Source organism: Conger conger, chromosome 2 (genome assembly GCF_963514075.1).
Source record: "Conger conger chromosome 2, fConCon1.1, whole genome shotgun sequence".
Taxonomy (NCBI): domain Eukaryota; kingdom Metazoa; phylum Chordata; class Actinopteri; order Anguilliformes; family Congridae; genus Conger; species Conger conger.
The window spans coordinates 49,912,860-49,940,781 of NC_083761.1; the positions used below are offsets into that span (position 1 = coordinate 49,912,860).

A 27,922-nucleotide genomic window follows, 5' to 3' on the forward strand; every position below is an offset into this window, starting at 1 on the left:
AACACAAACAGCAATTATGTTTATTTGTTTTCTCTTGATAGTACATTTATTACATATTACATTTATTGTTGCAAAATATTGCATTGTCAAACTATATATAAATGTAGTCCATTGATAATTTGTGCCAGTACTGTACCTATTATTTTAACTACAGTCACGCAATTAAAGTGAAAATATTGTTCAAGTTGCATTCATCATTCTTCTCATTACAGATGGGTGTAAAAAAAACTATGAACTACAGTACCCCAAGGATCATAGTTTAGTCACAGCCACAAACAATTAAAAACAGAAATAAATACAAGAATGAAAATTAAACCAGTGAAGAATAAATGCAATGTGTGCATTTGTTCCGCTTGTGGGATTTGTATCAAAGACAAGGTGAACAGCATACCATCTACAAAAATTGGCTTTTGAGTAGGCTGGTCATGCACACACCACATGGAAAAGCCCCAAAATGAGCAATATGCCATAGACTGGGCTTCGACTTGTGCAAGTGGCTGACTTGTCTGACTGGAAAATTGCAATAAGCTTCACGAAAATCGCAATGAGCTGCTTGTTATGGACTGACACGACCCTAGCTGCAGCGATCCCCCAGGCAAGTTCCAAAATTACCAGAGGGGTCAGGATTGTTTAAATCAATGAAGAAAATACGAAGTTGCTAGTAACACACCAGGTACTGGCCATAAAATGGAGCCATATATCTCAGTAATGTTGTAATTTGTTTTCTAGAGTATTTTATGCATCTTTGTCAAGGGTGCCAAATAATTTTGGACCTTACAGTATTAACTCACAATTTCTTTAATGGTCTGTCATGGTCTATCAGATAGTTGAAATGAAACTTGTCATCAGTTTCACTGAGTTTAATTTGGACCACCTGTGTAACACAGCCCATACAAAAATCGAGATCACAGCCAAAGGGAGGACATCAGAGTATATTTTTGCCAAGAGAATTAGTGTTACAGTACAGCCTTTAGGTAGCAATCAAGGAACAGAAGCAGACACAGTATATTCAATAAATATGTATAAATATGTACATTCAAAACCTTCCAAAATAAATAAATTAAATACATAAATAGATTATGGAAGATACAGTCTATGCGTTTCAATACTTTTCATGACAAGCACCAATATCATGGTAACTTGGCAAAATGAGGGGATTTTACAGGTAGATAAATTCCTCAGATGGCAACAGCAGATAGAGAAATACAGGAGCAGTCTCAATGTCATCGTGCAAATTGCAGAGTGCAAAGCAGTAACGGGCAGTATTGTACAGTCGGTTATTATTCAGTTAGCTTTAAGATGGAGGTTTCCCTTGTTTCTGAGAGCGCTACAGTGTATTCTTAATGAAATAAACAAAAGTTAATTGGTTAAAATAGTATGCACCTGACAGGAAATGATGCATTATGTTTTGTGGGTCAGATCAATCAATCGCTTTGGCTCCATCATTAAGATATTCAAATATCCACATTGGGCAGTTTGCACAGAACAATTTTAGTATTCATACCAAACTAATGAAATGTAACATTAAAAAATGTAAGAAAACACATTTTTGTCATATTCTGAACAGTTCTATGAGTTATATGCTTGAAGTGTTGCATGAACGATAAGAGTAACAAAGTAATTACTCCATTAGTTGGTTAAGTGGAATCCAACACGGTTTTATAGCTCTTCGAACACTGTATGACCTTGGGAAAGGTAATAATTTTTGTTTTAATTATGAATGCTCAGTTAAATCACATGGTTTCGATGTACCTAGCTGGAACAATGCTTCTGGACACTAGTCATCAAGTACAGTTTCAGATTTTTTCCCCCCAGCATACCGTGAAGTCCAATAGACATAGACAGTGAACTTTATTTACGGCAATTCATTTTCTCTCATTTGCTACATAACACTGCATTATTTTACAATGACATCCACTGTATCAGAAGTTTAGGTGTAGTCTTTCCCCCGGGTTAGGTATAGCTTTCCTGAGGAAGCCAATTATAACACCATACTTTAGTACAGTTTTGCAGCGGAAAACCTGTAAATAATCGGTTGCCTCTAAGATAGAATTCAGTTGAAATTGTGCCTTATTCCTCCTTCCAAGTGGGTTCCCTTCCCTCTGTGTCCCGACCTTGTGTTAAAATAATGGAGAGCATGGCGCATGGATAAGCCTTGAGTACTAAAATGACTACCCGTACTAAAATCCTTTGAATCCATAAAAAACAAATAAATAATGTGTATAAATTAAACCTCACATAAAGTCTTTACATTAATAAAAACAAATAAAAACAATGGACACAAACAATAACTATACAATAACAAATGCCATGTACACTTGTCACATGCCCAGAAAAATACATTTCAGCCTAATTGTCCAAATAAAACAATGCAACAGCCAGAGTGAAACAGAGAACGAAAGGGTTAGGAAAATATAAGGAGGGATAAGGCAGCATAATATGGAATCATTTGAGATTATATTTTTCCTGCAGAGAACAATAATCTTGACGGCAACTGACATGAATTACGGTGATTACATAAGAAATAAACACTAAAATGATGAAATACTGTTTGTTTTCTTCTTTGTTAATTAAGCTGAATTGGTCATCTACAATAATTTACCATCATATACAATATAATACATTCCTAAATCCTGAACCCCCCCCCCCTTACATCTCTAACAGGATTTTATCTTTTAAAAGAATACAATCTGTTGGCTATTCTAGTGTTCCTTAGACCATCTATCATACTCATCAACGCACTTGCCTTTCAATCATTTTCCAATGTCAGCATTCTAGTACTGTATCACCCCATCAGTCCATATGGAACCTCCCAGTTTGAAGGCTCAGCATAGTATTCCACAATTAGGCCATTTTGTTCTTCTTACCCATAGCAATTCTTCTCATTTATTTTCAGTTGCATGATGAGCATCACGTGTGTGCCCCCTCTGAATCTAGTCTAATAGTGATTGCTAAGAAGAAAGAAGAGTGAGAGAAAACATAATTTTCTGCTTCTACATACCTTCCATTTCTTCTCCTCACTCCTATTAGCGTCGTAACAGCTTCCCCTCCTCTGGATACAAGCACCAGTTACAAAACCCAAAATACAGTACAACGCCACCTCCCCTCCTGTCTCTCTCCCACTTCACACCCCCGCCTGCCCTCTCCTCAGTGCGTGTCCGTCTCCTGCTCCGTCTCCCGGGGGCTGTACCCGTTGGCTGGAGGGGGCAGAACGTTACCCTCCGAGTCAGCCTTAGGCGGAGGAGGGAGGCGGCGGGACCGCATAGAGCCGGTGAAGAGGCGGAAGGCCCCCCGGCAGATCAAGGAGAACCAGTAGACCTGAGGGGCCATGAGCAGGCCTGCTCCCAGGTTACACTGCCAGGGCACTGAGAAGGGGACCATGTAAAATGGGATTGAGGCATACCTGGAACAGAGCAAACAGAGGCAGGTTTTATGGGGTACAAACCTGCAGTTAAAGTTGACACTCCAGAGTGCTAAATATTACATCGCATTTATTGAGTGGATCATTTATCCAAAGCGACATGAGTGCATAACAAAGGCCATAGTAAGAACTACGGAACACAGGTTGGACAAGGTACAATTTGCATAAAGGAACATATGTCTACAGCCCTGAACATCTTGTTCACATGATAAATGGCCAAGTCAGTAGGTATGGCATGTCAGACTAGAAGCAAGGCATAATGCAATAGATATGGTAGATAATACAGTAACAAGATGGATACAGAAATACATGCAGGACTCTACCGTCAGTTAGTATTGATGCTGGGACATATGGACTCATAGTTTAGTGCTTTCACAAATGCATATTCATTAACCATTTGTAGACAATGTTCTAAGAATTGCACTGCATTAACTTGGATATGGAAAATTATCTTTTGTAAACCTGTAATCTGTAAACCTGTCAGATAAGTGCTTTTGATTAGGTTGAGAAAAACACATAAAAAGGTTGAGAAATACATACAACTTAAATGCCACTCAATTTTGTGATTGCGGCACCTTAAAAAAATCTCTAATCATAGCACTAACAAAGAAATGCCTTTTATTTTCTCATTTATGCAAATTTACATTCACAACAAGCAAAAAATGTACATTACATTGGAACTGATAATAAAAAATACTGACTTAAACAATCAGCTCCATATAGTACCCCGTTTCAGGGTATAATGTGGCATTCTTTACTTGTAGAACTAATTATAATTCTGTTCTGTAGCACCATTTACAGTCATATCCATGCAACAGCTCAGTAGGTATTTTCCTGTGAGACTCAAAAATATAATTCTGAAAATGTGTTATGGGGCTGTTCATCTAAACGGGTGATGTTGCTGAGTGACATTTAAAACCAGTGCGGAATTCCACCAGAAACATTATAGTCTCAACTGACTAGTTGTGATTACACTTTAACAAGTAACACTTTGACAGTTTGAAGTCAGAATGTGGCATTGTTAAAACAGTACATCATTTGAATTTTCTGAGAGCATATATTAACCTATTTTCAAAAACATTATTAAGCTCAAAAAAGAGGAAAGTTAAACGGCTTCTGGAGTTTATACTAGCCAAGTTAACATTGGTAGCTAGCTACAATAATTTAGGGTAAACTTTACAAAGTACAGCCAACTTCGCAAGCTAACAATACTTAGTTCATATTTCTTATAGCTTTGAATCTTTGAAGTTCCTTCACATACCATTTTAAGTAAAAGTACCTCAATTAGAAAATTCACAATTTTAGCCAGCCAGCTAATGACCATTACCATGTATATTTTAAGTGCTGGTTCTAATGAACACAGACAAATGTAAGTAATGTGTTCAACTATAAGTCCATAAAATTATAAGGATTAATTTAATCACATAGCGATATTATCTAAGCACTGTACAAGATGATACTAGAAAAATTGTTGTTGTTTTTTTTGCCGGTGTTGCAATGTTTGGTCCCCTAAATATACCGAAATATTTTTTTCTACATTTTTCTTTTATAAATTTGCAGGCCAACATAGGGCAGTGCATGTTCAATTACCACTCTAATTAGAAATGGCCAGTTGTTTGCAGAATTCATACAAAAACCACAGTTCTCCAAAACACGTGGTGTCACCAATCTGCTTCTTTACATATTCTTTACAGACTACTTGCACAGAGAGTTGGAGGAAGAGCTGTCATCTGTGGCTTCAAAGACAAGCGCAAATTGACTCTCCACCCTTCAAAAATGTCAAACGCTGAAAGATTTGTTCTACTTAAGGACAAGGATCAAACTGCATTACCGTGACACAGTGTAAACTGCAAGGTATCGCTTTCCCATGAAGAACGACTTTAGTCCACAAATTCTAGGATGTAGCATTCTTACTGAAATGTGCATATAGAAATACTGCAAGTTATATTGTAGGCAGTCATTATGGTTGCAGTCTTGAAAAACCCACAATTATAGTCTGTTCCATATCACTAAAACTGCATCGGTCTTGGTCTTGAATCAAATGTGCTTGAGGCATTCAACATTACAGCTCTGCTGTGCAGTTCCAACTCCACCAAGTACTGTACATCTCAAAACTGTAGTTATGAATAGGTGCCACTTCAGGATGGCAACACAGCCAATTTTCACATTTTCACAGTGAAGCACACAAGGCACACAAGATGAAGTGAAAGAGAGGCAGGTAGGAAGGACAGGAAGAGATAGGAAGGAACATACCTGCCATAGGCGTAGTAGAGGTAGGGGAAGAGAAGAACTCGACAGATGAAAAAAGTGATCAGCATAAGACCTCCATTCACTTTGTGCAGGAGAGTGTGCTGCTGCTTGTACTGAGAGAGGATGAGCAGGATTGTATGCGAGGGAAAGAGATAGAGCATTAATACAGTTCTATTCGCCAAATTAAAAGAGAAAGTTGGAAAGGGTTAATATAGTGTGTGGGAAAGGGTTAATATACTAAGGGGGGAAAGGACAAGCTACCCTGTAAAATAAAATGTCCAATTCAGCATGGTCTTCTTATCGGAATAGTTTCACAAATTAACAGTCAAGCCACAAACGCAACGAGGTGTCGACTGATCAGTGGTTGCATCAGGCGCCAAAAGACACAATGTTTGCATGTCATTAAAACCTAAGCAATTTTAATCCAAATTGTCTTTTTTTTTTAATATTAATTTACTGGTGGTATACATAAGTTAAAGTTTTTTTTGCCAGATTTGAGACATATTCCCACTGGAATTTCTCTACCAATGACAATTGCATTGTTTAATTAAGCAATATCTCATGACGGGCAGTGGTACATTGTCCTCCAAAAGTATTGGAATGGCAAGGTCAATTCCTTTGTTTTTGCTATACACAGAAGAGAATTGAGTTTCACGTCCAAAGATGTACATGACACGACAGATTCAAATTCCATTAGTTTTATTTCCTGGTATTTTTATCGAGATTTGTTAAACAACTGAGAACATATCAACTTTTGTATCAGAGCAAGAGTTCCTTTTTGACCAGATGTGTCCTGTTAGATTGATTGGTTCAACAATAAATTGTTCTGAATGTCTACTCTTCGTTTTAGCCTTGGGATTTGCCTGTGAAGACTGCATCGGTGTAAGAGTAGTCTAACACATCTCACTTCACAGAACAAATACACACAGATCTAGCTAAATAGATCTAGTAAAACACCACCTGCACATTGCACATCAGCCACAAGTGTCTGGGGGGGTTGAACGCACCAGTAGAACAATTAAGATGTCATTGAAAAAGATGGTCCTGGACAATGGTCCAAATTGGGCACAAAACCTTCCGAGCATTCTAATGTCCTTCAGAGGTGTAAGTCATAAAACCACTGGCTACAGTCCATAGGTTGATGATGGGAATAAAAATGCAGATGCCAGAACATTTGTGGTTAGAAATGCCAGGACCCCTAGCAGAGGGGTGGAATACAGAAGCATTTCTAAAAAATCTGTGCTCATCTCTCCCCACTGTTTATCATCTAGCTGCCCAACAAATAGGATTAAGCAAAAAATACAAGAAAATGTACTAAAATGTGAAAGAACAGAAATTTGAGTTGGGACACGAAGGTCCATGGTCAGCCAACTGGAGAGGATTGTACACTGTGATTGATAAATGTGGAGAATCAATTTACAAGGTTGGTATGTAAAGGAAAAAAAGGACGTCTCTCAAACTTGATGCAAATATGAAAGGTTTATTCTGATATCAGCAGTGACAAAGTGCACAAGTGACACTCAGGATTCAGCAGAGTCAGACTGAACCCCCAAACCTTTCCAATGACGACTTTTCCAGCGTTGATCAAGAGTTTGTAATACACATAATGGGAGGATGCGGCCATTTCCATGGTATCTCAAGTTAGTGTACTGAATTAGCATGTCTTGTTGACTTGTTGACTGATCTTCAATCCCGGGTGCTGTTCTACCATTGCACCAACTCAATTATAAGATGCTGATAAGAGACCATCATTCAGCCAGCAGTCTGCCCAACATATCTTTCAAAGCTTTGGGTATATGTACTGGACAGGGTTTTATGCTGGAGATGGGTACGTAAGCATGTACGCTGGCCCATTATGGATGAAGTTCATATGAAATGCGATGGTTATCTATCTAATCATAGTAAGACGAGCCATCACCTTTGACTCTTACAGGGGAATAATATATACTGTAGTGATAGTTAAAATCAGAAGAGCACGTCAGTCGTATAAAGTCTCTTCTCGGCTGCCCCTCTCGCAAGTGTGTGAGTGTGTGTGTGTTTTCAGCTCATCTAAAGTACGTGGTTTGCATATACGTCAGCCGGAGTGTGCATCTCTGCAATAACCACACAGGGTATTGGTCTCATATATGGTTTTGTTGTAACACCGTTGGGTTACTCACTGGGCATATTGATACTCTCACTAACCGGATGTGCAGCTGCTCCAGAACCCAGGTGGATCCTAGTATTATTTCATATAAATAATAAGTGGGTCATAGTCTGGGATATTTAGATAGGTCACTCCCGGTGAGAGAAAGTTTCTCTCACCGGGGGGCTTTCTGATTCAGCACTCCGGTACCCGGACAAGAAAAATGGTCGGGTTATCCCCTTAAGTATCGCCACTTATCACACAAGCTTAAAAATGACATACCCAAAATAAAACGGTTACTATTCTTGAACCCTTTTGACTACAGGCATAATCCTGATCTCATAAGAAAGGTAACCCTTTGGGGGTTGTTTTTCAACACATTGAAGGTTTATTTTTTCTGATTTTGACTGGATCCAGATTATTGCAGCTGTGGCTGTTGTGCTTAGAGATACAATGGCGCTAACTCACAACACTGGACAAATCCCCTTTCAAATTTGAGGACCAAATCACCAAAATTAGCATTCAGCATTGTTTTTGTAATCCATTTATAGGCAGTTTTCTAGGCATTTGCACACTCCAAAAGGACACATGGAAACTAAATGATATTATGGGTCTTATGAAGTGTAAAATACTGCATTTTGCTTACTAAACTATACAACACTTGTTTGCACTTCCCCCTGCCTGTCACCCTCCCCTACCTCTCTGTCTAAAATGCCCTCTCCTTGCAGCTATCATCAGACAGCAACGAGAAGATCATAAAAAATAAGTAGAATAATCACAATGATACCATCTAGTATACTAATATATTCATTGAGGTCCATTGATTGACCCCCATCAAAGTCAAACACATTCCATAATTTCACATACTATTTATTATTCAAAAGCTCCTTATTTATAAGCATACTGAATAATACAAGTTTTAGAATGTATTTAGATGCTCACAAATAGAAAATGGGGTCACTTCATGAAAATGCCCTCTATTGTGTTGTCAATGGTGTTTTCACTGTCTTCCTCAGAAATATTCAATCAGATGAGAGATCAATTGGAACTCATCCAAAGCAAGTCCTCTATTGATGTAGGCATCACAAAATATTTTTTGTTGTTGTAACACCTTCTACCTTTGTTGGTATAAAATCTCAAGAACTGTTTTTTTTCCGAAGCGCAACAGACTCCGCATGCGTAATGAAAATGCTAGTTTCTTTTGCATTTTTTATGCAAGTCTAACAAATTATACAGCGTTGGAAAAATGTAATTACCTAAAACACATTTTCTTCGTCACTTCAATGACATGCCCATAGTTGGTTCTTTGATGAGCTGAAGTTATACTGAACTTTCTTCCACACGGATGGGAGCAACGCATTTTCTCTGAAACTATGTTACAAATACTGGTCAGAGACGGTTGTACTTTGGCCGGTGAGAATTCGCTACTTCATGGCGCAGAAAGAGTATATGCAAAATGTTCATTATTTCAGCACACTCCAGCCAATGCACATATATCCGAACCCGTATTCACACAAATCTTCATATTACAGGATTAAAAATTAGTGTCATGGAAACATATTTTTATCCCAGGAACTAAATCAAATTCCTTACAGTACCACTGTCCAAATACTTGTTGACTGCACTGTATATATTTATGAAAATAAAATCCAAAAGGAAATATTAAAAGTGAAATATTAATCTCTCCAAGTTTTTATACTTAATGTATAAACTTAAAAAAAAACTACTGGGACATAATATGAAATATGTTATAATGTGACATTTTGTTCGGTTTGCAGTGTGTACTGAACAGAAAGTCCCCAATTGCTAGTAGGTACAGTGGCTTCACAGTTTCCAAGATACTCAAACCACCCTGTCTGGCAACAACATTCATTCCATGGTCATCGTGACTTGCATTTCATTTCTTCCCCATTCTGACATTTGGTCTGAAAAACATCTGAACTTCTTGACCATGTCTCCATGCTTATATACATTTTGTTGCTGCCACATGATTGGCTGATTCAATATTTGCAACAGGTTTACCGAATAAGGTGAACACTGAATCTACAGATGTGTATATTATATATAGAAGAGATATGATGCAAGAGAAAGAGGTCTTTACCTGAATAAGAATTTTTCCCAAACAAACGGAAGGTGTGCTGAGTTCAGCCAGAAACATGACACCCTGAAAATAATCTCCCTTTCCCTGACGCCAGAACTGAAAGGAGACAGACAGTACTGTTAGGAGAAGCAATCAATCAATCCATGTAATAACACAAATACACACACACATAACTCACATCGGCAACCTTGATAAAACTTTTTTTTAAATGTAGAAACGATATAGTTTTATTTCAATACATTTACTCTCAAGCTTTAATGCTTTTTATAAAGTAATCTCAGATGTCTCTGACAGACTAATACAGAAAATGATTTGTTCAGGTAACTGCAATCTGCTGAATCATGGGGTGCAGTTACTGTTTCACAGCAGCTGTATGCATGTTGGCTTATTTTTGGTTGAATAAATAATGACAGTAAGTAATTAAATCATAAATAATGAAAGTGACTATTGTGTTATTTGTCACGAGGGAAATATTTTCAGTATGTGTTGGTTAACTGGCGAAAATGTATTTTCTCTATTTTTAGAACCCTGGTAATAGGCTGTATAGGCTGGACCACAGCCAAAACATAAAAATTCTGTATAAGCACAATAGATATGTTAATGCACAACAGGGGCATCATTTCAGGAAAAACTTGGGGGTGGCAGAAAATAAATGAATTTGATTAAAATGTATTTATGGTTAAGCTGAGGAACAACTGCGTGGAACAACGGCGTGGCTCCCGGGAGACAGAGTTGCCCGCTCGCCGCTGCCTGCTGTTGGGAAGTCGCGGGTTTGCGGTTTACAAAATCTGGTGGCTTGGATGGAAATGTAACAAGCAACCTGTTTTTATGGCTAGCCTACTATTCTTCTTTAATTTTACAATTGATTTAAGATATTCAAGTCTGCAAGTGCAAAACCACTGCATTTCCCCCATTTTACCTTTTTTTGTTTCACTTCATTTCAAAGACAATAAAAATGCAAGTGACGATTCTCATTCTGATTCTAATCAGATGAAAGAGTTGCAGTGTTTTTCGGACGTGTGCCTCTCATCTATGCATGCAGCACAGCCGTTTCAATTTCCCATCCAACATGTAACAGTCACGTAGCCTATGCCGCCGACGGTGGAAAAAGCAATGTTACTGACAGCAAATTTAACTCCACTGTTACCTGTTCCTTCTAAACCTACGCTGTCCAGGTCTTGTGCACTGGTATATTCTCACTTTAACAATTCCATGGGATCAAGAACATTGTATTAAGCTAAATAAAAGCTATGAGGCAACATATCCTTAGTAGGCTAATCATACAAGTGACAAGTAACTTAACTTGCGGCACAGCTCATGTTTATATATTATATACCTGTTACAGGCAAACTAAGTTTGATGCAACATATTTTACATATGTATATTTTTTACATATTTTTAGCAGATTATTCTCTTCAAAATGTTGCCATAAGTTACACTGCCTTCTTGAGTTGGTGGGGCTGCAATGCCGCAAAATCCTACTGCTGTTGGCTACCCACAACTTCAATCAAAATATAGAACACAAAATGTAATGTTTTTAGAAAAGTTAAGCCAATTATAAATCCTATAATGCAGTATTTAGAATAATACAAATATTAAAATATGAAATATAAAAAAATGTAATATTAAAAAAAGTTAGCTGGTTGAGACATTGGCCCATTTGGGTAGGTGTCCATTTCGGTTAACCGGTTAAATTGATTGACCATGCCCATCCCTATTTAGAACTGGTGAGCATTAGATGAAGGTTGTCATGCCTAAACATATGAAACCATTGAGGTAAAAGAGCATGCATCACTATACGTCACTGATATCACGACACACACAGACACAAACACCCTTTCTTTTTGCAGTTTAACCTTACTCATCATTTATCTCACCCTGTCATGACCTCCCTTTTCCCTATCTATTGAAAACATTCACATTATAATCACGCTGATACTTGGTTGCTATGCAGCCACTAACAGCAACAGTTACCACGGACACAGGGAACCAGATGGTGGCCATTATGGTTCACCAAGGGGAGCAGACTATGGCAATGTCTTGCAGACACTCTAGTATCCATCTCTAATACATGGAGATGGATGCACTTACATTGTGCAACATAACCTCTTCTTCTTTCAATGTAATAGGAGTTTATTTCTCACCATCTACCTAATCAAGTACCGGTTTTCTCTCATGTACACACTTAATCAGACATATGTATGTGTCTATATGATTGTGTGTAAATATAAACATGGTTACATCACGCAATAGAAATGTAATCAGATAATGATCACATTTCTGAAATATCAGAAACAGCATCAGCATCAGCATCAGCATCAGCCCCACTCACAGGCATGGCAGCAGCTGTGGTTTATTGCCAGTCAGAGAAGCTGATACCAATTGGCCAATTATTAGGCTCTATTAAAGGCCTAGGGCTCAGGCCCACAGAGAGACCTTTTTCCCTGCAAGGCAAATGTGTGAGCTAGCTGCTCAGTCCCTCTGGACCTTTTGTTCTCTTTCTGGCGTCAGTACCTTTTTGTTGATGTTTCAATTATCTTGTTTTCGTGTCCCTTTCATTTAAACGGTGAATAAAAGGCAGTCAGACAACTTTTCCCCTTCATTCATCTTGTCTGTTCATAGATAAAATGGGTACACATACATAATAAATGTATATATAACCCCCCTTGACATGCATACACATACACACACACACACACACACACACACACACACACACACACACACACACACACACACACACACACACACACACACACACACACGCCTAATAAATAAACATTATTTAGAAATTCCATTTTGATAATTACCACAGAAACAGGGAAGCAGACAGTGACCATGACAACATGGTGTAGAACCATGAGGAATTCTCTTCGTAGGTAGCTGATCAGGGCTGCGCCAATAGGCTTGGGTCCATCTTCATGACCTTTTACCTGCAGTTTGTGCCAATAGCACATGAACATGGCATAGATGTCATAGACAAAGTAGGGCACTGCAAAGAGGATGTAGGTGGTCGTTAGCCAGTGCCTGGTAGAGAAAGAGAAACAGATCAAGAATATAAATACAGAAAAACATACTTATGTTCAAGAAGAATGTAGAGAAAATACAGTTGAGTTTAGGCTAAAGATTTGTTTCACTATAGAAAATCAAAGATTAAACATTGCTCAAAATGCTTCAATGACAATGAAGAAAATAAAGCAAACTTAGTGAAAGTTCACTTTACTTTTTAATTGTGCAGAGATGACGGGGTGGAGGTAAAGTCAATCACTGTTCCATCACTAAGGCCACAGACATGGCCAACAAAGAAACAGTAAGCCAGGTTAAGTATACACTCAGTGAGCACTTTATTAGTTAGACATGTACACCAGCTTGGAGGATTTTCAGACCAAATGTTAGAACGGGGAAGAAATGTGATTGAAGTGACTTTGACCATGGAATGATTGTGGTGCCAGACAGGGTGGTTTGAGCATCTTGGAAACTGCTGATCTCCTGGGATTTTCACGCACAACAGTCTCTAGTGTTTGCAGAGAATGGTGCGAAAAACAAAAAACATCCAGTGAGTAGCAGTTCTGCGAGCAAAAACACGCTGTTAATGAGAGGTCAGAGGAGAAGGGCCAGCCTGGTCGAAGCAGACAGGAAGGTGACCATAACGCAAATAACCACACATTACATTACAACAATGGCTGCTGTGAACAGGCTACAGCAGCAGAAGACCAAGAAGTAAAATAGAATAGGTCTAATAAATACCTAATAGTGTGCTCACTGAGTGTATATGGTGCAGTCCGTATGTATTTGGACAGTGGTAAAATTCTGTTCTTTTGGCTCTGTGCTCCAGCACATTGGATTTAAACAATGAATGTGAGGCTTAAGTGCAGACTGTCATCTTTAATCTAAGGGTATTCACATCCATATTGGGTAATCTGTGAAGGAATTACATCCTTTTTCATACATTTCCCCCCATTTTAGGGTGACCAGAAGTAATTGGACAGTCGGCTTCTCAGCCAATCATGAATAGACAGATGTATTCAATCGCTTCCTTAGTGCATGTATAGGACAGACTACAGTATCTATTTTTCATTCTAGGCCTTTGGAGTCTATTATTATCATTTGTCGACATGACCACAGTTGTGGGAGAAATAAGAAAAAAAAACTGTCAGAGACATAGGCCAAACAATAGGCTTACCCCCCAAAAAAAGAAAAAAAAATACAATTTTCTATACAAAAAACAGTTCAGAACATCACTAGGAAGAAAGAGCATTGGTGTATGTTTGGCATCATTGCCTTGCTGTGGGAAGATGCACCATCCAATGAGTGTGGTGGCATTTGAGTGAACCAATGAAGGTAAGTGAGCCAGCACCTGTGGCAGCAAAACATGCCAAAACTATAACACCCTCACCATCATGTTTCAGAGAGGGGGGGTGCTTCGTTTTTTGTTGTTTCTTTTAGCTTTGCACTTTGCTCTTGCCATCAGTCTTTTTCCAGAACTCTGCAGGCTGTTAGTACTATTCATTAAACTGTAACCTGGGCACCCCTTTTATGCAGCTAAAGAGTGATTATCATCTTACAGCGTACCCTCTCTTCAGCTGTGATTGCTGAACTCACCAGTGCTCTCTACTTAACCCCTTATGGCTTTTCCAAACAGCTGATTTTGGAAGCCTATTGTTTGCCCAATGTCTCTGCCTCTTTTTTCTTATTTTATTTCTTGGCCTCATTATTGCTTCCTTGACTGTCATTGTCTGTTGTCCTTATTGCCAATAACAGAATCAATTAAAAAGGCAATCAAAAGCTGAAGGAAGTGGTTGAATACACCCAACTAATGAGAAACAGCCGAGAAGCCTGGTGACAACCTATAATAACTGCATTTTCATTTAATTTCAAATCCAATGAGCTGGAGCAGATAGCCAACAGAAAAGATTATACCACGGTCCAAATACTTATGGACTGCACTGTATGCTATTTGCAAGGTTACATTTTGTACTTCTGTACTTTCTTGTCTCCCAAGATTTATTTTTAAAAAGCTTCATCTATTCGGCACCAAAAAACCTCAAACCATACAAATTGACATTTCACGGACACTGTTTAGTCAACTGTCATTTCTGATCAGTCAAAACCATGGTTAAAAGGGCAGTAGTGCAACATGATGGCTAGGGACCTGGACTTGAAGGCTGCAAGTTACCAGGAGATTTAATGATTTTTTTACTTCTGAGAAAGGATAACCTGAAATGCTACGAATTCAAGTTTGCTTAAATGGACTGCATCAAAAAAGACTAAGCTGTGCAAGTACAAATACTCGCAATTAAAATGAGAAAATAAGAAATTTGTTCTCATTCATTTTTATCCAACAGCTTGAAAGGGTTAAAAATTCCTGTCATTTTTATTTACAGCCATTTGCACATTTATTTTATTGAAATGCTTGTTTACATTAGGGATGTGACAAATCATCAGTTTTTGTAAATGGTTACCATCCCATTTTTTTAAATGCAATTAAATTTGTCAGTACTCTGGTAAACTGACAAATTTAATTGCATTTAAAACTTTATTTTGGGCCATCTCAATAGTTAAAAGTCAATATTGCAAGTCAGATAATAGCCTAACTGCCAAATGAAAGATTTGATCGTATGTCATTTTTAAAAAATGCATCGGTTAAAATTATCATTCTTCATCTTTTCATCCCTCTGCTCTATGGCTTCTGCCTGATAGACTTGATTGGCACGAAATTAGTAAATATGCTGCTGTTTATAACTTTGTTATGGACAGGGTTGTGCACTCAAAATTCTGTGGTCACGCAATATTTGCCTGATATAATATGATAACACCAGGTCCATTTTACCATAGGCGACTGGTCTAATGATTTTACTTTTATGCCAATACAGGTCTCTGTACAATTTGATATATTTTTCTGTAACGGTAAACTTTGCCAATGCATTTCATACGGCACGGGACAATTGTGGTGGTGAGATTAACTTGGTCCATTTTTTGCTGAAAGCAGAGAATTTTTGTTTTCAATATCCAATGGATAAATAGCCTAATGATAATATATTGTAATATATTGCTTTATATATATATATATATATATATATATATATATATATATATATATATATACACACACACGAACACACACAATACTGTGCAAAGGTTTTAGGCAGGTGTATTGTATATATTGAATATCAAATCAATATTTGGTGTGACCACCCTTTGCCTTCAAAACAGCATCAATTCTTCTAGGTATACTTGCAGTTTTTAAAGGAACTTGGCAGGTAGGTTGTTCCAAACCTCTTGGAGAACTAGCCACAGTTCTTCTGTGGATTTAGGCAGCCTCAAATGCTTTGTGTAATCCCAGACAGACTCAATGACGTTGAGATCAGGGCTCTGTGGGGGCCATACCATCACTTCCAGGACTCCTTGTTCTTCTTTACGCTGAAGATAGTTCTCAATGACATTGGCTGTATGTTTGGGGTCGTTGTCCTGCTGCAGAATACATTTTGGGCCAATTAGATGCCTCCCTGATGGTATTGCATGATGGTTAATATCTGCCTGTACTTCTCAGCATTGAGGAGACCATTCATTCTATTTGCAGAAATGCAGCCACAAACTTGCAAGGAACCTCCATCATGCCTCACTGTTGCCTGCAGACACTCAATCTTGTACCGCTCTCCAGCCCTTCGGCGAACAAACTGCTTTCTGCTACAGCCGAATATTTCACATTTTTCTGGACCTTTGTTTTCGTGCATAGTTGAGTCGCTTTGCCTTGTTTCCACGTCGGAAGTATGACTTTTTGGCTGCAATTCTTCCATGAAGACATTACATTAGATTACATTATTGGCATTTGGCAGACGCTGTTATCCAGAGCGACGTACAACAAAGTGCATACCCATAACCAGGGATAAGTGTGCTGAAAGACCCTAGAGGGAAGTACAATTTCAGTTGCTACCCGTACAACAAAGATAAGGACCAGGGCCTATCTTTTTTTTATTTTTATTTATTTATTTTTTTTGGGGGAGAGATTCTACAGTTCTGACCTCAACGGGGAGTTTGTTCCATCACCGTGGAGCCAGAACAGACAGTAGTCGTGAGCGTGAGGTGGAGGCTCGTAGAGGGGGAGGTGCCAAGCGGCCTGTGGAGGCTGAACGAAGAGGTCTGGCAGGGGTGTAGGGTCTGATGATTGTTTGTAGGTAAGCTGGGGAAGACCCCTTAACAGCTTGGAAGGCTAGCACCAATGTTTTGAATTTGATGCGAGCCATGACAGGCAGCCAGTCAAGGGAAGTAAATTGGGGTGACGTGTGAGTATTTGGGAAGGTTGAAGACCAGACGAGCTGCTGCATTCTGGCTAAGTTGGAAGGGTCTGATGGCGGACGCTGGGAGGCCAGCCAAGAGGGAATTGCAGTAGTCCAGGCGGGACAGAACCATCACTTGGACCAGGAGCTGGGTCGAGTAGGGGGTGAGAAAGGGGCGGATTCTCCGTATGTTGTATAGGAAGAACCTGCATGACCGGGTCACTGCCGCAATGTTCTCGGAAAGGGACAGTCTGCTGTCCATCACCACGCCGAGGTTCCTTGCACTGGGTGATGGCGTGAGTGTGGTATCCCCGAGGGAAATGAAGAGATCCAGATGGGGAGAGGTATTAGCAGGGATGAATATCATTTCAGTCTTACCTGGTTTGAGCTTTAGATGGTGGTTGTCCATCCAGCTCTGGATGTCACTCAGGCAAGCAGAGATACGGGCAGACACCTGTGTATCAGATGGTAGGAATGAGATGAAGAGTTGGGTATCGTCCGCATAGCAGTGGTAGGATAGCCCATGTGCAGTGATCACAGGGCCAAGGGAACGAGTATAAAGAGAAAAAAGAAGCGGGCCTAGGACTGAGCCCCAGGGAACTCCTGTGGCAAGGGGCCGAGGTGTCGATACCGTACCAGCCCAGGCAACCTGGAAGGAGCGACCAGAGAGGTAGGACTCAATCCAGTCCAGGGCTGTGCCACAGATGCCCGTTGCTGACAGGGTGGACAGGAGGATGGAGTGATCCACAGTGTCGAAGGCAGCAGAGAGAACTAGAAGAATGAGGACAGAGGAGAGGGAGGCTGCTCGTGCGGCATGGAGCGACTCACTGACGAAGAGGAGCGCGGTCTCTGTCGAGTGGCCCGATCTGAAGCAAGACTGATGGGGGTCTAGCAGGTTGTTGTTAGAAAAGAAAGAAGAAAGTTGAGTAGAGGCAGCTTGTTCTATGGTTTTAGAAAGAAAAGGAAGAAGAGATACCGGGCGGTAGTTCTGGATGATGGAGGGATCCAGAGTAGGCTTTTTTAGCAGCGGAGTGATGTGGGCCCTCTTGGAGGATGCTGGAAAACAGCCGGAAGACAGGGAGGAGTTGACAAGGGAGGTGACAAATGGGAGAATGTCAGGTGTGATAGTCTGGAGAAGAGAAGAGGGGATAGGGTCAAGGGCACAGGTTGTAGGGCGGTGGGAGAGGAGGAGTTGAGAAACATCTGAGTCTGTAAGGGGGGAGAAAGTGGAAAAGGAAGGGATGGGCCTGGGGGGGGGGGGAAATGGCACAGTAAGGGAGGCGGTGGTTGTAAAGGATCTGCGGATGACTGTGACCTTCTCATCGAAAAAAATCAGCGAAGTCTTCAGTAGTGAAGGAGGACTGAGGCGGAGGAGGCGGTGCATTGAGGAGAGAGGAGAAAATGGAGAACAGTTTCCGGGGGTTAGAAGCGGAGTTCTGAATTTGCGTCTGATAGTATTTCGCTTTGGCGGCAGTGACAGCGGAAGAGAATACCGCCAGGAAAGACCACTTCTGATTAGACTTCTCCGCACAGTAGTTGGGTGTACCTGGGTCCCACTGGTTTCTGCCAATTCTGAGCTGATGGTACTGCTGGACATCTTCCGATTGCGAAGGGAAGTAAGCATGATGTGTCTTTCATCCAAGTTTCCTTGGCCAACCACTGGGTCTACGGTCCTCAACGTTGCCCATTTCTTTGTGCTTCTTCAACAGAGTTTGGACAGCACATCTGGAAACCCCTGTCTGCCTTGAAATTTCTGCCTGGGAGAGACCTTGCTGATGCAGCATAACTACCTTGAGTCTTGTTGCTGTGCTCAGTCTTGCCGCTGTGCTCAGTCTTGCCATGGTGTATGACATTAAATCTTCAGCAACCTCACCAGAGTTTGGCTGTTCCTCACCCAGTTTTAAACCAGTTTTTCAGTTAATGATTGCGTTTAAACCTACATATTAAATTGATGATCATTAGCTTCTGTTTGGTATAACTGGTTAATCACACCTGACTATATGCCTACAACATCCCTGACTTTGTGCAAGTGTACCTACAAGAATTGATGCTGGTTTGAAGGCAAAGGGTAGTCACACAAATATTGATTTGATTTAGATTTTTCTTCTGTTCACTCACTTTGCATTTTGTTAATTGATAAAAACAAACTATTAACATTTCAATTTTTGAAAGCATTCATACTTTAGCGGTAGTTTGAATTTGCGTGTCAACGAATAAACTCAGATCTTCTGTTAACTTTAAGAAACGACATAACGTTACAATAAGCCATATTACCAACCAACAGCTACAGAAATTCTCTGATAACTCAAATACTGTAGCATTCAATTCCCTGTTTGGATTTTAATTTTAAGATTGCTTGCTAGAACTAGAACTGTAGCTTGTCAATTGCTTGGTTTATAATGTAAACCTGGTGAACGTGCATATATTTCTAACTGAGCTTACCATTTCAGCTTCAGAAAACATCTACAAATCAGTTTCAGTTAAACGGTTCACACCCCTAGTTTACAATCAACATTATTTCTTGTTCAGGTAACATTCATTTTTCAGGAAACATCATTTTCCTGAACCTTATTCATGTGCTCTGTCCTTTTACACTGGTCTGAACTCAGTCTTTCTTGACTCTCGCTATTGTCTTCATCATTGATTAAATAATATTGCTGGTAACTATCACTTCCATCTCTTACTCATTCAATTAATTCAATTACTGAGCCATCTAACATCAATATTTTTCACAGCAGCATCCAAAACTTTCTAGGCTATTATTACCATAATTCATTGGACAGGGACACATTTTTCAAAATTTCAATGACAAAGAAGTGCAGCCTCAGCTTTCATTTGAGCGTATTTGCATCAAAAACCTCTTTGTTACTCAAGCATTATATTTCAGGTTGTTGCGTGATGAAGTGTCGTCCAATACGTTTGGAGACATTTGGTTTTATCTGACCAGATGAAATATGTCTGTAGACTTTGAGGTGATATGCTTTGAATCATGGGCATTTCCTTTTTTGTTCTCTCCACACTTTCTTCTTTCCATCACTCTGGTACATTAATCTTTGTCTCATGCGTCCACAAGACTTTTTTTAGGTGCTTTTTTTTTTTTTTTTGTTGCTAACTTTAATCTTGCCTTTCTGTTCAGGCTTATAAGTGATTTGCATCATGTAGTGTACCCTCTGTAGCCCTGCTGGTGTAGTCTTCTACTTATGGTAGACTTTGACACATCTGCTCCTACATCGAGGAGTGTTTTCTACACCATAGAGAGTATTCTCCGGTCACCCACTACAGTGGTTTTCCTCGGTCTACCGGGTCTCTTCACATAATTGAGTTCACCAGTTGTTATTTTCTTGTTGATAATGAACCAAACTGTTGACTAGGGCATGCCCATTTTTTTTGCAATATTTCTGATTGATTGATTTTCATTTCTGAGCCTCAACTCACTGCATCAACACTGCTGTCTTCTTCATGTTGTCATACCCCAACAATAATCTCCAAAGGCAATGGCAAAGTCAAGAATCAAGACTAGACATCAACAGCTCTCTTCTGCATTCACTACAGACACAAATGAATACACCTGCCTAACGAAACATCTGTGAAGCCAATTCAACAATTACTTGTTCTACCTTAAGATGGTGTGGGGGGGAATGTACAAAAGGTGCTGTCACCAAAATCACTAAAAATGTTACTGTTCAATTAATTATGCTGCTCACTGTAACTTCTCTAGAATGGTCCTAATTTTAATCTGATCCTTCACATATTCTAAACCTCAATACATAGAATAGCATAGAGGGTCAATAGAAAGTATGGTTAGTGGTATAAATGGTTATAGTTAGTTAACATTGTGATACTCTAAAAAGTGCTATTCTTATCCAGAATACTTCATTACTTCATTATATTGAATTGAGGGTTTTTCATACAAGTCAAAATACATTTCTTATTGCTTTTCAATTCTTTCTTTATTAATGCAATTGTCAAATTCCCATACAAGTGGGAACACTCTGCTAATCAGCAAGCAATCACAAATTTATAGACTTCTTTGGGTCAACTGTAGCAAAACAAAAGACAAGGATCCAGTTAAAAATTTTCCTTGGAAAAATAAAATGAAACGAAACATTATTTTTCTTAGATTGCAATTATTGACTAAATAACATTTATAATCATTAAAAATGTATAACAATACATTTTAATTTAGCTTCACTGTGACATTTTCAGGCACACCAACAGACAATTAATTTTTCCTAGAGTGGTTAGTAAATTAACAGCTACACTCACTAATCAAAACAGATGTTAGATCCAGAGGGGAAAAGCAGACTTCAATTTTAAGCTGAAGTAACGCAGCCCTATCTGTGGCCACTCAACGTGCCTACAACTTAATTAATTTAAATGACCTGCATCCTAAATGAGATTTCATTGCTGTATATCCGATGCTGTGCACTGCGCAGATGTCAGCCTGGGAAGCTTGAGTCAGCCTGTTGTTTGTATCATGTCAGAACAGTCACCATAGAGCTCCCTTTAATGGCATCTCTCACTCACCCTCTTTTACAAAGTGCTGCCAGAAAAAATTAACTACCTGCCAAATACAGATACAATTCACAGACACCCTGATGGACATCCAGTTACATCCAACAACCAACAACCAAGGCATACTATCCAATGTCAAAAAAGCAAGTAGCCATAATGAATAATGACAGTATTCTCTTACTGGTCCTCAATGATGTCATCACAGGAAGTTGCAATGATGTAACCCGCTGAGGAAGCCATAACTGCCTGAATGGAAGAGACCAATCTGAGAACAAAACACAAATGAAGGGCCTCAATAGGTTATATTGTCATAATAACATAACAGCTGCAATTCAGAACCATTTCTAAACATTGCTATAGAAGGCACTATAATTAATGTTACACATAGGAAGCACTTTTTAATGAAAATGATATAATTGATTTAATAGTCTTTTAAATGAAGAATACTCACATCACAGAATTCAACATTTGATTTAAAATAGAAAAATGTGACACTCAGCGGCAAAAAAGCTGTCTTACTCCCTCTTACATTATTAAGCAACAGCTTAAGTCGAGCAGTCTGATCGAAGAAAAGGTTTAGTCATCTTAATACCTTTAACATATGTAAAACGCACAGCATTTCTGGTCACAACCCATTTTGATAACCAGGTAAAACAAAATAATTCAGTTAATGTTTCAAAACCATTTCCTCCATTTTTACCTGGCAGAAACAATAACTGCATCCCCTTCGCTCCATCTTAGTCCTGGGATGCGTTTGAGACAACGTTTCGACAGCAGGAATAGTCCTGGGAAAAAGATGGATCCCGCGGCTAAAATACTCAACATGGTCCCAGAATTTGCTCGATAGACAAGTTGCTGTTCCCTCTGAAAACAGTGGCACTGTCTTTAAAAAAAACCTGAATTCAACTAAACTGCACTCAATTTAAAAAAATACCAGTTACAAAGATGTTTCCACAAGGTTAAAAAAAACATCTTATATCCTAGTATGCTCAGAAATGGGATCCTTATAGAGCAGGGACTTATTGAGGGATGAGGGCATTATATGGTAATAACCAGAACAACATGTAGGCCTAATTAATACAAATGTGTACTAATGAACAGGGAAAGTAATTTTCTGCATTTTATTTGTTTTATAAAACAGGACATAAAATATGATTCAAAAATTATTTTCTTTGGAGGGAATGGTCATTAATGTTTTATAATGGTTTAGCAAAGCAATAACAATTTTTTCTGCTTTCTTTCTTGAATATGCTGACTTCACAGGCCCTCCCACTCCACTATTGACCTGAAAATGAATCCCTATCAAAGCAAAGTGTTGATCAACCTATAGAACAAGAAACAGAGAAAGGAGGGACAGAACAAAGAATGGAGGGAAAGAAAAAAATCAGTTAGACAAATATACTCAGGTTACTGTGCAAAGGTAATAGGCACCATAGATTTTTTCATATTAAATTGGTCTCAGATTTTTTTAAATTATCATTTTCTCAAATTAAATGCAATAGCAAAAACATTTCATTTTGGCGTAGTAATATATTGAATACAGGAACAGACTGCTTTTCAGATATAATCTTGATTGCGGCTGTCAGGGATTGCCTGGACAGTGTACCTAAGAAAATTGATGCACAACAGAATCTTTGCTGCACAGAATGTTTGTACATCTTGTACATCAAATACATTAAACATGAGAAAGCTGAATAATTAAATAGAAATCCACTTTAAACTAACAAGACTAACTAACAAGACAAGACCCAGGGTTTCTTTGCGTAACCTGGTTTCACAAAACCAAATAACCGGCTTAACCGGTACTACGAAAGAGGTTACCAACTTGCTAAGTGAAGACGGGACTTTTTAAGTAAAGAGCTGTGCGCGTACCCGTAAAAGTGGTGGTGTATGCAAAAATTAGCCTATAGCAGGGCAGCTTGGGGCGTAGGCTACTTGAGCGGCATTATTTCTCACCTGAGGAATAACTGATAGCCTGACGATAACCAGCCCCGGACCACTTTAGACGCGCAGCATACATTTCCCCGGAGATATAGCCAGATTGAAAGTAACTCATTTTCGTAGTACGGAAGCCCAGGGTTAGATCTGAAACTACCTCGCTAACCCCGTAATCTTGCTTCGTAGTCGGCTGATGTGGCAATGAGTAAAATTAATTCCAAGAACCCAGAAAAACAAGGAGAATGTCAAGTAGTTTAAATGAAAGAGCGAAGTTTCCCAGAACATTCAGACAAAGGTAGGGAGAGAAAGGGAAACAAGAGAGAGGGGGGAGGGGAAATGTTAAACCAAAATAGATTTGGCACGGATTAGAGAGCAGGAGATTTAGAAAGATTACAGGGAATGAGAGAGAGAGAGAAGAGAGAGAGATAGAGATAGAGAGAGAGAGAGATTACATGCATGGAGAAATTAACACAGAGAACAGAGAACAAGGACCTGACGGAGAAAAGTACAAGAGACAAGCCGCAGAATAGTTTTGTTGTCCCAAGACAGACTGATTAAATCACTGGGCCTGTGCTGTGCTGCCTCCCGTCTGATAGTGATAAGTCATATTTATCATCCGACTAACAAAACAAGACACAATACGACGGACGTAAAGCCAACCGATGTAAAGCATTAAATAAAACATAGTAATAGGCTACGGCACTACGCACAACCCAGGACGCATTTAAGAAACTATAACTGATCAATCAATTGGCCCTAAACAAGCCGCTCAGTAAGTAGCTCTGCCGGTGAAATGCGCAATGCGCTAACACCTCTAGATGAACAGTTTGTAGAACGGAATAACGGTGCGCCCTTCTAAGGCAATTAACGTAACGTTAGCCACTAGCTAATATGAGGCAACAATAATAGCTACAGCTAGCAATAGATACGACATATTTAAGCAAATAAACTGGCAACTAATTGGCCAACAATAAATAATTGACTATAGTGGCAGTAAACTAGCCATCCACTAGTAACGTTAGAGCAGTAAGCAAGCAAAATGTCTGGGAATATATAGCTGGTTTACGTTGTCTTCCTGATGCAATTTGAATTTGTGAACTAAAGGACGTTATACATGGTACTGATTTTGTTAGCTAGCCAGTTAATTATCTGGGGAAGTTGGGAAACTACCGTAACCAGTAAAATAATATGTATAACGTTACTTATAATCTTACATTAACGATAGATAATCCATGCACACCATGGGTCAAAGCAATGCAACATGTAACTGTACTAACATGCCAACTAGATGGCTGAACAGCAATCATAGCTAACCCAAGTGGTGAAATCAGGCCCCTTGTCCTATCAATAATAGCAGTGTGAAATTTGTCAGCAAAATGCCAGTTATACCTTTAAAAACACAGAAGCACAAAATGGGAGTGATGATGGGAGGATGTCGGGGAAGGTGGGTTGTCCACAGGGAAGAGGGGTTTACAAATGAGTCAGTTAGAAGGATAAATTTACGTCGGGGTCCCGTGGCGTCCGGTCAGCGGCCCGAAGAAACTTGTACCCCAGGGAAGGCGATTTGCAGGGTCCGGTCGGTATCCGCTAAGGCGGTCCGCATGGTTTTTGTTTCGTATATTCAATAGCTGGCTAGACAAAACGAAGAAAACCTATGAGGCAACCAAATATGCGAGTTTCCCTCTGCGCTACCTTAACGTGCACACCGGTCTCTCGCCTTCTGAACCTAATCTTTTTCTTACACTAAGCTCGCAGATGCTTTCTGATGCAGGCTTTAGGTTCGATTTAAATGGTAAGCGCTCACCTTTCTGTTGACTGTTCGCTGCAATCCGACTGCCTCCTATACCGTGTGCATGCTTGCTTGTGTGCGTGCTAGATAGCTAGTTAGCTAGCTAACGTCAGCTAGCTACAATTCCGCGTTATCGATTGGTGAGCTAGCTAGCTAGCCTACTGTTTGAGATTAGCTAGCTAGGCTATTCAAGAAAACTAGCCATGTTAGCAAACATTTAACCGATTAAATATTTGCTTTACGTAATCAATTCCGTTTTATTTTGTATATCATTTAAGAGAAACGTAAAACCTGTTTTGTGTGGGGGGAAATCGAATCATCTACCTCTGTGGCTAGCAAACGTGCCCTAGCTGCTTTTGCCTCCCCCTTTCTCCCTTTCTCTCTCTCTCTCTCTCTCTCTCTCTCTCTCTCTCTCTCTCTCTCTCTCTCTCTCTAATTAATCTCTCTAAATCAGATGTTTTATAGGGATGAATTAATTCCTGTGGTGCTAATCCTTCCACGTATCACATCGTAATAAAAATAAAATTCAACGCCAAAGCAGCAGTCGACTATGTGATCAATTCAAAACGCAGATGTTTATGAATAGGAAATATTGGATTTCCCTTTCAGTCATTCATTGGGGAGGTGTCAGTTGTGACTTTTTCTCAGCATGTCTGCTTCCAAGCTATTAACGTTGGTATTTCCCCAATATCATCTATTAGGCGCATGTTGGTAAACCTTATAAATATCATTGATAATGATAATGATATTTCCATTGTGGGAATTCATTCTCTTTTTGCAAACAGTTGTGTTAATTAAATGCACAATTTGCAGAAAAATGCCTATAACAGCCAACCTCAAGGAGCAATTCAGAATTTAAACGCGAAATTGATTGTAAATATGCATTTAATTCCAATTATTATTGATTAGCCTATTTGCAATGGCAATCCAATCTGAGAGATTTTTTTAAAATAAATTGTTACAAAACTAAATATTATAATTTTACTAATGTTAGAAAGGCAGACTTTGCCTGAAGAGAAACCTGAAGACAACCAAATATTCCTAAAACACCAGGGGCCTCATTTATAAGCGTTGCGTAGGCACAAAAGAATGCGTACGCCACTTTCTAAGCAAACTTTGGCATTTATAAAAAACGAACTTGACGGGAAAATGTGCGGTTCTCCACGGAAACTCTGACCCATGCGTACGCACGTTAACTGGAGAAATGAGAAACTGTGCCTTTAATGCTCGTGACGTAAGACCAGGAAAACGGGAAGTGAAACAGGATGTAAAAAGGTATAAAGATTTGCCGGGAGTTGTGGCTGGGTATGGCTGCTGTAAGGACGTGCGTCGTCCATGATATACTTATTAAAGTGTTGTATTGTTGAATCTCGCTATACGGGTTCTCTCCCTTCCTAAGTGCAACTCAACATTTGGCGACGAGAGAAGTCGAAAATGATATACGACAGATACCACTGTGTAAAATAAATCGAAATTGATTGTTGTTGATTGTACTCTTAAAGGGTTCTGATTTTCTGCATGTTTACCCTAGGACTCGGAACTATACTGTCCTCTCAGGTCCTCTTTGCACTTGTTTAATTTGCACTTCGTTGTACGTCGCTCTGGATAAGAGCGTCTGCTAAATGCCATGCAATGTAATGTAATGTAATGTAATGTAATGAAATATCACCTCTCACGTATCATATACGAAGAGTTAATTTGCAAAAACGTTTAAAAGCCTCTCTTACAACGAATAAACAAACAGCTGTTTGATTGATGCTCCCTGGAGTGCCCAAAAAATGATTTAGGATGATAAATATAAACGGAGATGTTGTTGTAAAATAATCCCTCAAATATGTAGACGAATTGTTAAACAATACTTAATGTTATTAAATGTATTCTCATAAATAATATGGTGAACAGTCGGACAAATTGCGCTGCAAAGTGCAAATTTCGATTTATTTTACACAGTGGCATCTGTTGTATATCATTTTCGACTTCTCTCGTCGCCAAATGTTGTGTTGCACTTAGGAAGGGAGAGAACCCGTATAGCGAGATTCAACAACACAACACTTTAATAAGTATAACAGGGACGAAGCACGTCCTTACAGCAGCCATACCCAGCCACAACTCCCGGCAAATCTTTAAACCTTTTTACATCCTGTTTCACTTCCCGTTTTCCTGGTGTTACGTCACGAGCATTAAAGGCACAGTTTCTCATTTCTCCAGTTAATGTGCGTAGGCATGGGTCAGAGTTTCCGTGGAGGACCGCACATTTTCCCGTCAAGTTAGTTTTTTATAAATGCCAAAGTTTGCTTAGAAAGTGGCGTACGCATTCTTTTGTGCCTACGCAACGTTTATAAATGAGGCCCCAGGGGCCTCATTTATAAAACTGTGCTTAGGATTCACGTCAAAAGGTTGCGTAAGCATGAAACCTAGGACGTGCGTACGCAAAACAATATTCTTATTTATAAAACAGTGCATACGCACGTCCCACGCCAGTTTCCTTTATAAATCACAATCAACT

The 27,922-nt window shown here is 39.3% G+C and overlaps 1 protein-coding gene across 7 annotated transcripts; it reads right to left on the bottom strand.

The window, feature by feature from the left end:
* Positions 1 to 917: 917 nt before the first annotated feature.
* On the bottom strand, positions 918 to 25,807 carry tlcd3bb (TLC domain containing 3Bb). 7 transcript variants are annotated; one of them, XM_061232169.1, is made up of 8 exons: positions 25,432 to 25,807; positions 25,017 to 25,255; positions 22,390 to 23,013; positions 21,871 to 21,954; positions 12,708 to 12,924; positions 9,898 to 9,993; positions 5,675 to 5,784; positions 918 to 3,403 (listed from the first exon to the last, which is right to left on the bottom strand). In XM_061232169.1, the coding sequence occupies exons 3-8, from the start codon at positions 22,512 to 22,514 to the stop codon at positions 3,148 to 3,150; spliced, it is 888 nt and encodes a 295-aa protein (XP_061088153.1). In that variant the 5' UTR covers positions 22,515 to 23,013; positions 25,017 to 25,255; positions 25,432 to 25,807; the 3' UTR covers positions 918 to 3,147. The 7 variants fall into 7 exon arrangements, with proteins under 7 accessions (XP_061088153.1, XP_061088156.1, XP_061088152.1 ...); XM_061232172.1 differs by having other exon boundaries at positions 22,390 to 22,474; positions 25,131 to 25,259; XM_061232168.1 differs by having other exon boundaries at positions 25,131 to 25,259.
* Between the last annotated feature and the right edge of the window lie 2,115 nt (positions 25,808 to 27,922).

Excerpts from the sequence above, each read along its gene's own strand:
- tlcd3bb (XM_061232170.1), bottom strand. The coding sequence starts at position 22,514 with ATGTTGAGTATTTTAGCCGCGGGATCCATCTTTTTCCCAGGACTATTC. Across the intron at positions 21,955-22,389 it reads GCAGTTATTGTTTCTGCCAG|ATTGGTCTCTTCCATTCAGG; the intron begins GTAAAAATGGAG and ends TTTTGTTCTCAG. Across the intron at positions 9,994-12,707 it reads TCTGCTTCCCTGTTTCTGTG|TTCTGGCGTCAGGGAAAGGG; the intron begins GTAATTATCAAA and ends GTCTCCTTTCAG.